Raw genomic sequence first — 16,532 nt, 5'->3', positions numbered from 1 at the left:
CTCAAAGCCTATACTCTTGGCTTGATGTTAGTTTTCATCTAATTATTCTCAGGTGAAGCAACTGATATTTTCCTACATTGTAGGTGATTTATAAAAGCAAGTCTTATTGATGGTCAGTTGCATTAGTTAAGCAGCGTATGACACATGAGCCTGTGATGTTGAAGTTCATCTAGATTAATCTGGAGATACTTTTTGTTGACCTTGAGTCATGCCATAACTGAATATTGAGTCCAAGCCCTATGACAGTAACTTGCTAAGAACTAAAAATGTAGTGTGTTAAGGTGGGCCTTGTATGCATTTTCTAATAAAGTATTTAATTGTGCTTGCTTTCCTTGTAGCGGAGGCCATTTTGGACAACTACAAATATTTTACAGCACCTCCAAAATTGACTTTGTGGACCTTTTGTTAAAAGAGGGACAGGACATATTCTCTTACTATGAACCCCCAGTCACTGGAATTGCAAATGGCCAAACTATTCTTCAGGAGAATGTTTCTCTGGAGAGGGATGCTTTACGTGCGTGTGCAGCTATTTGCCTAAATGAAGAAGCTTGTTTAGCCTTCTCGTTTACAAATATCTCTGGGATATCAAAGTGCTTCTGGATAGCTTCGTTGTCTAACATACTGACCAACAGCACAGAATTCACAACATATCTCAAGAATAGTTCAAGCGTGTCTGCTCTTCTGAGTACCCTGGCAACAGCTGGTAGTGATTATGAGCCTGTCACTGGATTATGGTCGACCATGCATGAAGGCGATGAGTTTGCAAATCTCTCGGTTTCAATACAAACTGACAGTACACCAGAACGCGATGAAAAATTTGCCATTTTGATTTTAAATGTGGAACTGGTGAATGAAATGGTTACTCCAGCAAACCAACCTACAATTGGCCAACCAAATATCTCCACTATTGTAATAGTTATGAATGGAGATGCATTTGGGACCTTTTTGATTTACAGTACAAATTCTAATGCCACAGATGAAGGGCGTTATCTTGAAGTAATGGAAGAAAGTCAGACAACAGTGCAATTGGTCATAGATAGGAGTGGTGGAAGTCTTGGTGAGGTAACTGTGGAGTGGAGCGTGGTTGGTGGCACAGCTACAACGAACATTGATTTTATTGGTGATGGTGAAATTTTAACATTTGCAGAAGGTAGGGTAGTTATGTATGTGTGAAGTAATATTTCTTATTCTAATTTCACTGCTTTATTTTGAATACATGAAGAGCTATACAAAACATAGAATATGTTTTTGGTACATTGCTTTACACATGAGAGCTTAATGACATTTTACCTTTTTCTCCGAGTGTGGAGTTACTCATTTTCCTAATCCATCAGATAATATGGCTGGAATTTTTTTGCATAGAATTTAAAGCACAGAAACAGTCCACTTGGCCAAACAGGTCTATGCCAGTGTTTGTGCTCCACATAAGAGTCCTCCTGCCTCACTCTATCAACTGCAGTGCATTTCTTTCACCCTCATGTACTTATCCAGCTTCCTTTTAATTGTATCAATGAAATTAGATACCAGCCATCTTTTTCACACCCGTTTTTTAAAAAAAAAATAGTTAACCATATTAATAGCAGATTCTTGTTGGCTATTAAAGTGTGCACAATAGTTTCAAGTCTGCTCAGGTTATTCTAATTCTAATACATCTTTAACAGAAAAAAGTCCTGATTTTCACAGATGTGTAGTGTTTTAAAGTCCCTTCACAATTATCTGGAAATAAAATGTGAAAGCAGTTTTGGGTGATATTTTAAACATAAATTACAGATAAATAGGTCAAGAAAGCTAAAAAGTAAATCTTACTTTATCTCTCTTTGTGTATGCAGGTGTGAGTAAGAGAATAATCACATTAATAATTGTGGATGATGAAGAACCAGAAGACAATGAAACTATTCTAGTCCGTCTAACACACACTGAAGGTGGCAGTCGTATTCTGCCCAGCTCCAACACTGTCACTCTGGTCATTCTGGCCAATGATAATGTTGCAGGAGTAATTAGTTTTCAGGCATCTTCTCGGTCTGTCATTGGATGTGAAGGTTGGTTTCTGTGTATAATGACAGCAGTTCTCATAATCATCATCAATTTCTGCAGTGCCACAATATTTCGAAGCCTTGCTTTACTATTTTAACCAAGACAGATACCTTTTCTTTAATTCTCATTTTACAAAAAGAATGTAGGAGGATAGAATAATAACCAACGTCTACATGTATGTACAATTGAAAAATTATTTTGGTGGATTTTGTGACAGATTGTTCTTATTTTATCCTCCTGGTAATTAAATTTTAATAAACAGTGATATCTAAAGGTTTGAACATCATCTTCATGGTTTTATGCACCTCAGTATAGCTTACAAATATAGCAAAATAAAAAAGACTGTATTCAGGATAAACCTTAAATTGACAATGGACTTATACTGAAAGCAATCCAAAGTGTGATTGTTTCTCACCTACTTTGGACTGGCTGCTCTATACAATCATCACCAAGCAACAGGATATCTCTTGCTTTATGGCCAGTTGGAGACTGGAAAATGAAGAGTTATTTAGTGTCTGTTTTGTTTTATAGAATTTTGACAGGATGAAAGTATTTTCTTAAGGACTAATCCATGACTTGCTTCTTTCTTGGATTCTAGTCCAGGGGGTTATACCCGGTCCTGTCAAGAGATTATTATAAATCATGTTTGACAAACTTATTCTGAGTGCATAAATAGGATCCTTGAACATTGGTACTTTTATTAATTTTGTACAAGAGTTTGTTGTTGCTCAAGACTTCTTGGGAACAGTATCTTGATGATCGCTATTGAATCTTTACATGATTTATAATATTTAGGAATGCTGGAGGGCCATCTATAATTGTCATTTTTCCACAAGCATAGTCATATTTACCTCTACCTGCTAACTGTAAAAAAGTGAAAATTGATCATTTTAATTGTAGTGCAAAAAATTGAATGGAAACTTTAACCATCTTCCCATCATCCAATATTAATACTTCTGTAAAAATGATGAAATTGTTACAGATGACTCTTTATGAAAAATACTGTCTTCAGTTTACCTATTTAAAGGTGTCATTGATGTGGTTTGTGTTGATATTTTTATGATGGGGCGTCGTTTCATTAATGTTTCTGGTAAGCCTGTCACTGCTGCAGCTGAAGTACAGCTCTGCTTGGCCAATAAAAAAAACATCAATTTTAATTAAAAGGGATACAATGCATTGGCTTTTAAATAATTGTAAATTGTAATAGTTATTTTACTCAAAAGAGACCTATATTAGCTTCAGTTATATTTGATTTGGCCTCAGATAAGCATACTATAATTTGGTAGAGGGTATGGTAGCATTGTAGTTGTTACTGAGATAGTAATCCAGAGGCTTGGACTAATTATCTGGAGATATGAGTTCAAATCCAACCTTTGCAGCTGGGATATTTAAGTTTAATTAATTAAATAAACCTGGAATTAGAAAGCTAATGTCAGTAATGGTGACCATGCAACTACTGGATTGTCATAAAACCCCATCTAATTTATTAACAGCCTGTAGGGAAGAAAATCTGTCTAATCTGGCCTCTGTGTGACTCCAGACCCATATCAGTGTTGTTGACTTTTAACTGGCTCTTGAAGTAGCCTTTCAAGCCACTTACTTGTCAAGAATGAGACTCACGATCACCTTTACAAGAGCAATTAGGGATGTGCAATAAAAGCTGGCTCATAGCCTGTGAGTGAATAAAACAAAAAAAATTGAATGACAAAATGGCCCCGAGTTCATTAGCACTCAGTATTGAGCATGAGCTTGGCGGTACGCTGGAACAGAGAGGTTTAAGGACCAAACTAAATTCATGAGAATTCAGGTGAGCTGTAAGCCCTAATCAGAGCCTAGAAGCAGTTCCCCAATTGGGAACTTAACAATTTCATCCCTGCTAAGATCCACAGGTAACGCCAGGGTGGGGCAGTGGACAGCCATCAGACAGGTTCATGCAGCACAAATGAAACAATGTTGAATTTAAGCCCTGATGTACTTCTAAGTTGAAATTAATTGTAACCTGCAAATGCTATGGATAGCTTTTAGACTTTAGTCATACATCACAGAGTCACACAGTGCAAGAGAGGTCCTTTGGCCCATTGAGTCTGCGCTGACACTTGAGAAACACCTGACCTACCTACCTAATCCCATTTGCCAGCATTTGGCCCATAGCTTTGAATGTTATGACGTGCCAAGTGCTCATCCAGGTACTTTTTAAAGGATGTGAGGCAACCTGCCTCCACTACCCTCCCAGGCAGCACATTCCAGACCGTCACCACCCTCTGGGTAAAAAAATTTGCCTCACATTCCTCTAACCTCCTGCCCTTCACCTTGAACTTATGTCCCCTCATGACTGACCCTTCAATTAAGGGGAACAGCTGCTCCCTATCCACCCTGTCCATGCCCTTCATAATCTTGTACGCCTGGATCAGGTCACCCCTCAGTCTTCTCTGCTCCAACAGAAACAACCCTAGTCTATCTAACATCTCTTCATAACTTAAATGTTTCATCCCAGGCAACATCCTGGTGAATCTCCTCTGCACCCCCTCCAGTGCAATCACATCCTTCCTATAATGTGGTGACCAGAACTGCACACAGTACTCCAGCTGTGACCTCACCAAGGTTCTATACAATTCCAACATGACCTCCCTACGTTTGTAATCTATGCTTCAATTGATAAAGGCATGTGTCCCAAATGCCTTTTTCACCACCCCACTAACATGCCCCTCTGCCTTCAGAGATCTATGGACACACAAGCCAAGGTCCCTTTGTTCCTCAGAACTTGCTAGTGTCATGCCATTCATTGAATACTTGCTTGTCAAGTTGCTCCTTCCAAAGTGTATCACCTCACGCTTTTCAGGGTTAAATTCCATCTGCCACTTATCTGTCCATTTGACCATCCCACCTATAACTTCCTGTAGCCCAAGATACTCAAGTTCACTGTTAACTAGCCGGCCAATCTTTGTGTCATCCGCAAACTTACTAATCCTACCTCCCACATAGTCACCTATGTCATTTATATAAATGACGAATAATAGGGGACCCAGCACAGATCCTTGTGGTATGCCACTGAATACTGGCTTCCAGTCACTAAAGCAGCCTTCTGTCATCACCGTCTCCTACAACTAATCCAATTTTGAATCTACCTTATCAAGTAACCCTGTATCCCATGTGCATTTGCCTTCTTGATAAGTCTCCCATGCGGGACCTTGTTAAAGGCTTTGTTGAAATCCATATAAGCTACATCAACTGCACTACCCTCATCTACACACCTGGTCACCTCCTCAAAAAATTCAATCAAATTTGTTCGGCATGACCTTTCTCTGACAAAGCTATGCTGACTATCCCTGATTAAACCTTGCCTCTCCAAGTGGAGATAGATTCTCCCCTTCAGAATTTTCTCAATAATTTCCCTACCACTGACGTGAGACTCACTGGTCTGTAGTTCCCTGGCTTATCTCTACAACCCTTCTGAAATAGCGGAACCCATTAGCTGTTCTCCAGTCCTCTGGCAATTCCTCCTTGGCCAGAGAGGAATTAAAAATTTGGGTCAGAGCCCAGATCTCCTCCCTTGCCTCCCTCAGCAGTCTGGGACACAAATCATCCGACCTGGAGATTTGTCCACTTTTAAGCTTGCCAACACCTCCAATACCTTGTCGCTCCCTATATCAATTTGCTCAAGAACCTAGCAGTCTCCCCAAATTTGATACCTTCATCCTTATTCTCTTGGGTGAAGTTGGATGTGAAGTATTCGTTCAACACTCTATTGATGTGCTCTGGCTCCACCCATAGATTGTCCCCTTGGTCCCTAATGGGCACTAGTCTTTTCCTGGTTATCCTCCTCCCATTTATATACTTACAGAATATCTTGGGATTTTCCCTACTTTAACCAGCCAGAGCTTTCTCATATTCCCTCTTTGCTCTCCTAATTGCTTTCTTAAGCTCCACCCTGCACTTTCTGTACTCTATAATGCCTCCGCTGATTTGCTCCTCTTGTACCTGCTAAAAGCCTCTCTTTTCCTTCTCATTGTATCCTGAATATCTCTGGTCATCCATGGTTCTCTGGGCTTGTTACTCCTTCCTATCACTCTAGAGGGAACTTATATGAAGCAAGTAAAATTATAGAGCTACCTTAGTTGGGTGCAGTAGGTTTGTATTAAGCCATAAAATAACTATAAACCTGAGTTTATTTTCACAATGGATGTATTTTCAAAAATATGTCCACATATGTTCATCCTTTGGATGAGACGAGCCAATGTGTCCTCTTCCGAGTTAGATGTTGCAGGTACACGTTTAAAATACATGGCACCATTCCAAGAAGAGCATGGAATTTTCTACTGTCCTGTTCTCATTTCCATTGCTGAGTGGAATGTCTCTGTTGAAGCCTAAGAGCAACCACTACCACACTTAAAAAGCAATTATTGTGTGAAGTGCTGTGGGACATTTAGATAGGATAACTCCTGTACATATGCAAGTTGTATTATTTTATTAAGGGGGAGATATAAAATACTTATTTTACAATGTGCAGTGAATTATGATAGAATTTTTTTTCAGGTATCTTAAGTGTAATTCTGAATGTAGTTATTAAATATGTGATTCAAAGAGTAATTTTATGACTTGAAGTTCTTGTTCAGAATATCTTTTTGAAATTGCAAAGCATAAATTAATGATAATGGTCAAAAAATCATGCACAAGTCAAGTGCACAATTTATGACAGGCTACCTGTCAACAAAGTTCGAATAACATTCTTGCGTTCCAACTTCCCTATTTAAAATGTGTGGATTGTTTCATCATTTATTAGGCTGTATTTAAAAGCCAATGCAATACTGTATGTACTGGCAAAACAATGTTACAGTTTGTAGAATGTCTTATGACCTCAATTCTTAGCATAATGCACATCTGTAATCATTATATTGTAATTACATTATTTTAGGAAAAACTTGCTTTAAACTTTGTTTATTATTACAATGTTTGAAATGTAGATTTAAACTTTTAAAAAAAACATTTATTTTGAGCAGGATTACTGGAAGACTTTGACGAGATTATGTCTCCTTCAAAAATTTTAATCATTTTAATATTCTTCAGAAGTGTATTTTTTAATATTCTGTATGTTCAATATTAATAACAATTTTGCTGATTTTTTGAGGGTTTTTTTGGACTGAAATTGTTTCCAACATTTAAAAAATAGTCTCTAAAATTGTAACTATTTCCTTTTGTGTTTTTGCATTTGCAAACATATTTCAGTTGCAACATACAACCATTCAATGTATTTTTAGTTTAATAAATGGTTGCTCTTTTGTTTTATGATTATTTCCAATTTTTAGATTTTTTTCAATGAACATCATACTGCAACTAAAGCCAGTACATTTTTCTTTCACTTCTGTGACTTTTCAACCCCTTTCTTATATTTTTATGTAGAATAAATATGTTTAACATTCATATAAACTTTGGCCTTGCAGGTAAATGCAAGTGTATATATTTTCCTGCATGCCTTTCATATAGTTATACAGTGTCAATGGATTTAGCATGCAATAGCACCACATAATGATCTAGCTGGTACATACAGCTTGCCAATTTGGCATTGTTAAATTCAGCAAAAACATGTGGACCAAGAACACTGAGACAAACAATTAGAAGTATTTTGTGTTGTGTTATGTTCTAACTTTGCTGTAAAGTAAATTACTTGGCAGTAAAGATGATTGCATGTTTCAATACATAATCCTTTCGGCTGTTCTAAACTCATGTTTCTTATTTTAAGTAGGAGAAACCTCTGATGAAGACACTCATAGTGATAACAATACTCAGAATAAGCAGTAATATATTTTATTTAGTGATTTGAGCTCATGAACAAACCATCAGCCCTATGAAGGTTATTTTTGATGAAAATATTTGTGACATGCAATGTTTTTGTGGCATTTCTTTCATATGCATGTTTTGAACGGTCTCTTGTTGCCTAATCATTTTTATACTTAGGAATGCAAAATACCTAGATGTGTACATAACCGTATACACACATAAAGTAGTTCTGTTTGGACAATTTAAAGCCGTTTTCTAATTCTGCTCAATGTGAGGGAAAACTAGTAATAATGAACTGTTTGTGAATATTAAAAAACAATTGTTACAGTACTAATTTCTGAATTTCCCTTTTTAGCATTGCTGATACGCTCTTTATTATGTCTTTATCTCTCCTCCCTCCTCTGATATTTTCCCTTGTTCCGTCCTCTCATTCTTGCATTGAAAGCCTCATTGCTGATTGTGTCCACAAGCACCAGTTTAAGATTAACTCGAAGTTATTGGGCAGAATTTTCTGCCTGATGGGCGGGCCCGACCCAATCTCTGGCAGGCGCGGAGCCAATCCCCCCCAACAAAGTGGGCCGCACCACCATTTTACATGGGCGGGCCAATTTAGGCCTACCCAGTGTGACGTCCGGCAGGAGGCGCTATGCGCTCCCTGTGGAGGTGGGGGGGATTCCCTAAAAGTGAGTGTGTACTCTTTCGCGTATGTGCACAAAAGAGCACACATCTCCCTGAGGCTAAGTGCAACCTCAGGGAGATCGCCTGGACCTTTGAAAAATATTAAAAATAGAAAAAAAATCCCTTACATGTCCGCTCATGTGACAATGTCACATGAGTTGGGACATGTTCATAATTTACAAAATAACTTTGTTAAAATGTTTAAAACCCTGCATGAAACCTCATCCTCCCACTGGATGAGGTTTCATGTTTTCTCTATTTGCCGGGCCCGCAGCTGATTTTGCTGCACCCCCGCCTTCCTGAAAATTTAAATGGGGCACGGTGATGTCGGGGGTTCCGCCCGACGTCATCCCGCGTCATTTTACACGTTGGCGAGCGGGCCCCGCCCCCTGCTCGCCGATGGCAAAATCTGCCCAATTGTACCTCCTTTCCACCCTCAGCTTCTATATTGACTGAATCCTCATCCTCAGTTACTTTAATGTTCATTTCAGCTCCTCTTGCTCTCTCTCCTCTGAATTCTCCCTCCATATAAACTTCCCTTAGAGGCCACCTTCTTGAGCTTTATGGAACATCTTTATGTATCTCCTAATAATAAAATCAATTCAAAGAACGTGTATCTTTATATCACCCTGTAAATAATTATTTGAAAATTTTTATAACTGCTACCCTCAACTATATCGGATTCATGCTTGTTTTACTGAAATTTTATAAAGGTATTGCAAAGAGTGCAATAGTGCCGAGTGGATGATCCGTCTCGGCCTCCTCCTGAGCTTCCCAGCATCACAGATGCCAGTCTTCAGCCAATTTGATTCACTCTGTGTGATATCAAGAAACGGCTGAAGGCACTGGATACTGCAAAGGCTATGGGCCTGACAATATTCTGGCAATAGTACTGAAGACTTGTGGTCCAGAACTAGCCGCGCCCCTCGCCAAGCTGTTCCAGTACAGTTACAACACTGGTGTCTACCTGGCAATGTGGAAAATTGCCCAGGTATGTCCTGTACACAAAAAGCAGGACAAATCCAACCCAGCCAATTACCACCTTGATCATTACTACCCTTGATCATTAGTAAAGTGATGGAAGGTGTCATCAATAGTGCTATCTGATGGCACTTGCACAGCAATAACCTGCTCACTGATGCTCAGTTTGAGTCCTGCCAGGGTCACTCAGCTCCAGACTTCATTATAGCCTTGGTATAACATGGACAAAAGAGCTGAACTCCAGAGGTGAGGTGAGAGTGACTGGTCTTGACAGCAAGACAGCATTTGACCGAGTGTGGCATCAAGGAGCCCTAGCAAAACTGAAACTAATAGGAATCATGGGGAAAACTCTCCATTGGTTGAAGTCATACATAGCACAAAGGAAAATGGTTGTGGTTGTTGAAGGTCAATCATCTCAGTACCGGTACATCACTGCAGGAGTTTCTCAGGGTCGTGTTCTAGGCCCAAATATCTTCAGCTGCTTCATCAATGACCTTCCCTCCATCATAAGATCATAAGTGAGGAAGCTCGCTGATGATTGCACCATGTTCAGGACCATTTATGAGTCCTCAGACACTGAAGCAATCCATGTCTAAATGCAGCAGATCTAGACAACATTCAGGCTTGAACTGATAAGTGACAAATAGCATTCATGCCATACAAGTGGCAGGCAATGACCATTTCCAACAAGAGAGAATCTAACTATCTCCTCTTGACATTCAATGCCATTACTATCACTATATCCCCGACTACCAACATCCTGGGGGTTACCATTGACCAGAAACTGAACTGGACCAGCCAGAAAAATACTGTGGCAAGAAGTACAAATAAGAAAATTTCCCCGACTTCCAACTCTTCCCATATGGCTTAAATGGAGCATGAACTTAAGATAGCCTTCTAACCCTGCAGTGACGAATCTCAACTTGGTTCTTTTCAAGCATGAAGCCTTGATGAAACTATGGGAACAATGAATTTACCTGGTAGAATGGTTACAGCACAGACTATGGGCAGAATTTTGCCCTAGGCAGTCAAACTCTGCTGCCGAAGGGGGCCCCACTGCCATTTTAAGTGGGCGGTCCAATGAAGACCCGCCCAGCGGTCTGCCCGACGGGAAGCGCTTCCCGTGCGTGGGGGAGGCAATTGTCAAAGTGCACTCTTTCACGCATGCGTGCGCTCCCTGAGACTAAGTGCTGTCTCAGGGAGATCACTGACAGTGCTTTAAAGTGTCAAAATAGAAAAATAAAAAAAACATTAACATGTCCCCCTCATGTGACAATGTCACAGGATGGGACATGTTAATAAATCTCACATAAAGTTTATTTAAGATTTTTAAAACGGACATGAAACCTCATCCCGCCTAGTGTCAATTGGTCCTGTTGCACAGAAATAAATGGAAGGTGTATTAATTTAGTTATTATGTAATTGTTTCATAAGTGAACCCGTTAAGTCAAAATCTTTACTAAATTGTCACCCTGTTGTGGCTTTTGTTAACTGTATTTCATGGGATGTACAGGCACTATGTGCCTCCTTCATAGATAAAACTTTGTGACTTTTCATTCTAAAGCATGTAGTATGGTATTGGCTTTTATAATACCGATTTCTTTAACAAAGCTTGGGAACTAGATGTTTTCAGTTCTGATGTGCAGAGTGCAATTGATAAGTGTTTTACACCTAGAAATCAATGGGTTTAAATAAAAATTGTGCTTTTACTGTCATAAAATTCTTTTGTGTTGTGTTGCACAACATATTCTGGATTCAAAGAATTCCTCTCGGTCATAGGTATTTGGAAAAAGAAAGTCTTTCTCAGTTGAGTTAACCTCAAAAATTTTAATTTGTTTTATTTGCCGTATGTAGGCTGAACATTTAAGTACTGCAAGGTCCAACAAATGTTTGTTTTTTTTTTGTTTTTATTTTATCTGTACAACTTTGCATGAAGTGTTTGGTTAATGAGCCATGATGCATGACTGATCAACATACAGCTTCTTGCCTGTAAAAATTGGGTTGATGGTCCAATCTGATTCTGCTTCCTAATTTGTAGGAGAAAGTTTGCTGTTCTGGATTGAAAGGAGTGGTCTTGGACAGGGAAACATTACTGTTGACTGGATCATTTATGGGAAACATGCTCAGGAAGATTTTGTGGATATTAATGGGACCCTTTTTCTTTCGGAAGTAAGTAATTAGAAAACTCCCCAGAATTACTGAGCACAGTGGTTTCTTCTTTAAATTAATGGACACATTGTTTAACTTGCCGTGAGCAAAATAAAATGCTTGTGCTTTAAAACTAGGGTCAAATAATCATTACAGTTTGCTGGTGTGCTGATAAATGATAGTATCTGCTATTTACTGCTAGTTTTAATCTAGTTTTTCATCATCCTCTTCCTGAATTTATTAGACTTACAATTAAGTATCATGAAAGACAAAACACTGGAAAACTGGAAGGTTTAGAATGCTAACCATATTCATGGCAGAACTCCAGTAAATCAATGAACAATTAACCAATTTTACATGGAGTGTGGTGGTGCAGTGATTATGGTACTATTGCCATTATCCCAGAGGTTAAGAGGTCAAATCCCATCACAGCAATTTGTGAAATTGAACTCAGTGTGCCGGGTGATTTACAGGATGCAGCAGAAAAAATGCCCATAAAAGCTGCTGGATTGTCACTTAAATTCTATTAGATTACGAAACTCCTTCAGGAGAGGGAGCTTGCCACCTTTACCTGTGACTGGCCTACATGTAACTGCAGACCTATACTAAATTACATAGCAAATGAGGGCAACCAGGATAGGAAGGGACAATAAGTGTGGCCTTGGCTAAGTCACCATTCTCTAGAACATAAAAAAAACTTGGGGAAACAATGTTTCCAGCTATACTGTAGGATGGTTGTTAGCAGAGCGGAAACAAGAGAGCAATAAATAAAATTCCCAACTACAATTATTGTTCAAATAATTCTTCAGGCATTTTTAGCAGGACCTATCCCAAAAGTGGAATAAAGCATGAAATGCTGGAAGTATTCTGTAGGTCTATCAACAACTGCAAAGAGAAAATACGTGTTAATATTTTAGGTTTAGGCTCTGTGTCAGAAAGTTCTAACATGGGGCCTGTACCTGAATGTTAACTTGTCTTTTGTCTTTACACCTGTTGTGTATTTCCAGCATTTTCTGTTCTTATTTTAGGTTTCCAGCATTTTCATTTTCCTGGAACTTTTCACTCAGCGGGGTAATTGTTCCTTGGAGTGCATCCATTGAGCACTGGACAGTTGGAATGAATAGAACGCTTGATGAAGGAGATCTGTACCAACCAATTCTCATTCTGTTTGTGAGTTGTTTGTGCACTTAGAGCAGTCCAATGTTCAGAAGAAGCAGGAAATCTGGTGGCTTCAAGTTGTGGGAGGGAGGCGATCTCTAGGAAGGGCTGCATAGAATCAGAACTCATGAGGGCTGATCTTTAAGGGACTAGGAGACATGGTCCTTCTGATCTTATATCACATTTGCAAATCATTTTAAAACCTTTCAGAGCAACTTATTTAAGGACCATTGGTTAGACAGTTCAATGCCAAACACCAATGACTGGAGTATGCACAGTACATTCTCAGTTCATTGGTGTTATAAAATTCTGTTAGGGTTCTGTTGACATTTTAGGACCCTGATGTACATGGGCTAATAGGGCTTCCACCCATTTCTGGGGAATGTGTGGACTGCACATTTCAAGCAAAGCATGAAGACTCCACTGTTGGCAGAATGGGCCAATAACTGCTGTGCTGCCAAATTCATCATGCTACCAAATTAATTCCACCCAACAGAGGGAATAAAAATCAACCTTCATAAACATCTTTTTTGCTGTATTTCAGAAAGTGAAGTGAAAACAAATTGAGAGAGAGAGAATACGCTTGTATGCCCAGAATGTGTGCACATTGCTCATTGAATGATAGAGTGGTTACAGCACAGAAGGAGGCTATTCAGCCCATCGGGTCTATGCTGGCTCTCTGCAAGAGCAGTTTGGTTAGTCCCAATCCCTGCCCTTTCTCCATAGCCCTGCAATTTTTTTCCCTTCAGATGCTTATCTAATTCCCTTTTGAAAGCTATGGTTGAATCTGCCTCCACCACCTTCTCAGCCAGTGCATTCCATATCGTAATCACTCGCTGAATAAACACATTTATTGTCATGTTGCTTTGTTTTGTTTGTTAATCACCTTAAATCTGTGTCCTCTTGTTCTTATCCTTCCACCAATGGGAACAGTTTCTCTTTATGTAACCTATTGAGACCACTCATAATTTGGAACATCTCTGTCAAATCTCCTCTCAACCTCCTCTTCTCAAAGGACAGCTTCTCCAATCTATCCACTTAACTGAAGTCAGTCTTCACTGGTGCCATTCTCATCAATTTTCTGTCCCTTTCTAATGCCTCCATACCCTCTCTAAAGTTTGGTGCCCAGAATTGGACACCATACCAACTGAAGTTGAACCAGTGTTTTGCATAACTTCCTTGCTTTCGAACTCTATGCCATTATTTATGAAGCCCACGATTCCATATGCCTTTTTAGCTACTTTCTCAGCCCTGCCATCTTCAACAGTTTGTACACATATACCCCAAATCTCTTTGCTCCTGATCCCCCTTAAGAATTGTACATGTCAATTTATATTGCCTCCCCTTGATCAACCTACCAAAATGTATCACTTCACACTTCTCTGCATTAAGTTTTATCGGTCACATGTCTGCCCAATCTACCACCCTATCTGAATCCTCTTGAGATTTATCACAATCCTCTTCACAATTTACAATACTTCCAAGTTTGAAATTGTGTACATCCAAGTCTAGGTCATTAATACAGATCCAAAAAAATAGGAGTCCTAATGCTGACTTCTGGGGATCCCCACTGTGAACCTTCCCCCGGTCTGAGAAATGACCATTTTCTGTCTCTAGCCAATTTTTCATCCATGCTGCTATTGTCCCTTTTATGTACTGGTGTACATGCAGCCTTTCAATGTTTTTTTTTGCTGATAGTGCTTCACCAGGTCCATGCATTTTATTGCTTTAAGGATGCCAGTGAAAGGGAAAGGCTGCTGGTGTTGTAAGTTGGGGCAGGGGTGGGGGAGAAGCAAATGCTAATTCACTGATTGGTATGAACAAAGTATGTAAAAAGCTTAGAATAATTGAAACACTTAAACAATGAGCTGGATTTCATAGCCTCTCCCCATGAGAGAGTTGGCAGGCTGCGGGGACCCTTAAAAATTTAGTGCTCTTCTATGGGTGCTATTCTTGGTGCCTTATTGCCTACCATGCCACAATTTTATCCATTATGGGCGAGTCGTCAGGAGGCTAATTAATGGCCGCGTAAGGGCCTCGTCCTGTCGCCATAGCTGCAGGTGTTCCTCAGGGCAGCCGAGTCCCCAGCAAGATCCTGGTGGAGGAGAGAGGGGGGTCAGCATTGACCAGGAATTCAGCTGGACAAGTGACAACTAGAGCAGATCAGAGATTGGGTATTCTGTAGTGAGTGGCTCATCTCCAGCTTTCCCAAACCCTTTCCACCATCTACAAAACATAAATCACGAGTGTTCTGGAATACTCTCCACTTGGCTGGAGAGTGTAGCTGCAATAACATTCAAAAAGCTCAAACCACCCAGGACAAAGCAGACCACTTGATCGGAACTTCATTCATTCACCTAAACACGCACACCTTCACCATTGGCCAGCCTCAACCACAGTACGTATAGGGTGCACAACAACAATTCACTAAGGCTTCTGTAACAGCAGCTCCCAAACTTGCAACCTGTAATGCCTAGAGTGGAGAGGGTAGGGTGCAGATGCACTTAATACTGGGGGTTAAAATGTTGATATTTTATTGAGTAACCTTGACTTGTATTCCTTTGAATATAGAAGGTTGAGGGGTGATCTGATTACGGTGTTTAAAATTATTATGGGATTTAATAGGGCAGAAACTACTTCCTCTGATGGGGGAATCCAAATTAGGATGACATAAGCTTAAAATTAGTGTTAAACCATTTAGAAAAGTAATCAGGAACCACTTTTTCACAAAAAGCACACTCCTGTCCTTTATTTCTATTATTGAAGTGACTAATTTAAACTCATATTTGTGCTTTGGGTTGCCATTCACAACTATGAAGCACTTGCGGAGATAAATTCATTGATAATCGAGAAAAATCATTGTACCAGAATGAGTTATTTCGTCAGCCACTCCCCAGAAGCCAAAGCTTATCAGGGCATCTTCATACACTTATTTTCCAATGAAAACTTTGACAAGTAGTTTCCCTACCACTCTTCTTTTTAAATCCATTGTACTTTTTACCATTATATCTTTACTGGAAGTTTCATTTCTTGTGATTGCTGTGCTGGTATAGTACTTGCCCTACCTGATTCCATGATTTTCTGTATATGTTTCTGTTGTATTCTCTCTCTAATCTAATAGTGTGTTCAATCTCTATAACCTCTAGGGTATTTTAAATGCATCTCTTCTTGTCCACCTATTTGATGATGGTATTCCTGAAGAAAAGGAGGAATACAGAATTATTTTGTCAAATATAAGAACTCAAGGTAATATGCAACATTAAGTCATGTATTTTTGTGGCTATGAGAATATGATTTATGAAAGTGCATAAAGAAAGGGATTCATTGTAGGTGACTGCTAGTAAGAAGGCTTGTAAGGAGGTTGAGTTAGGAGAGGATCAAAGGAGCAGGAGACGAGTCTCATGGAGATGATGGAATGAATTATATCCACCACCACCGCCACCGCCACCGCCGCCACTGCTGCCGCCGCCGCCACCACCGCAGCCGCCGCCACCACCACCACCACGACCTCATAACGTTTTGTACCTGTTTTCCTTGTTATCAACTCCAAGGTAGCCATCTGCTTCCTACACACCTTTTCCTGGAATGCACTGGATGGTGCAGTATATGCATATCTCCAAAAATGTTATCAGTGTTCCTCCTTGATTGATTGGGAAACATGAGAGATGAATTAAGTCACCTTTGCTCCAGCCATCTTTCTTTCATCTTACGGATGACTCTTCCCAACCCCTCCAAACCCTGCATGTGATTTGAACTTC

The 16,532-nt window shown here is 39.6% G+C and overlaps 1 protein-coding gene across 1 annotated transcript in view; it reads left to right on the top strand.

Annotated features, from left to right (window-relative positions):
- The window catches only part of adgrv1 (adhesion G protein-coupled receptor V1), a 723,938-nt gene that overhangs the window by 201,742 nt on the left and 505,664 nt on the right, over positions 1-16,532 (top strand). The window contains 4 exon segments of the mRNA XM_041185339.1: positions 339-1,163; positions 1,843-2,039; positions 11,507-11,637; positions 15,921-16,020. Coding sequence (XP_041041273.1) covers positions 339-1,163; positions 1,843-2,039; positions 11,507-11,637; positions 15,921-16,020 — 1,253 coding nt within the window.

Source organism: Carcharodon carcharias, chromosome 4 (assembly GCF_017639515.1).
Source record: "Carcharodon carcharias isolate sCarCar2 chromosome 4, sCarCar2.pri, whole genome shotgun sequence".
Classification (NCBI taxonomy): Eukaryota; Metazoa; Chordata; class Chondrichthyes; order Lamniformes; family Lamnidae; genus Carcharodon; species Carcharodon carcharias.
Note: the sequence above shows the minus strand (reverse complement) of the source record. Positions and strands in the feature narration are given on the sequence as shown.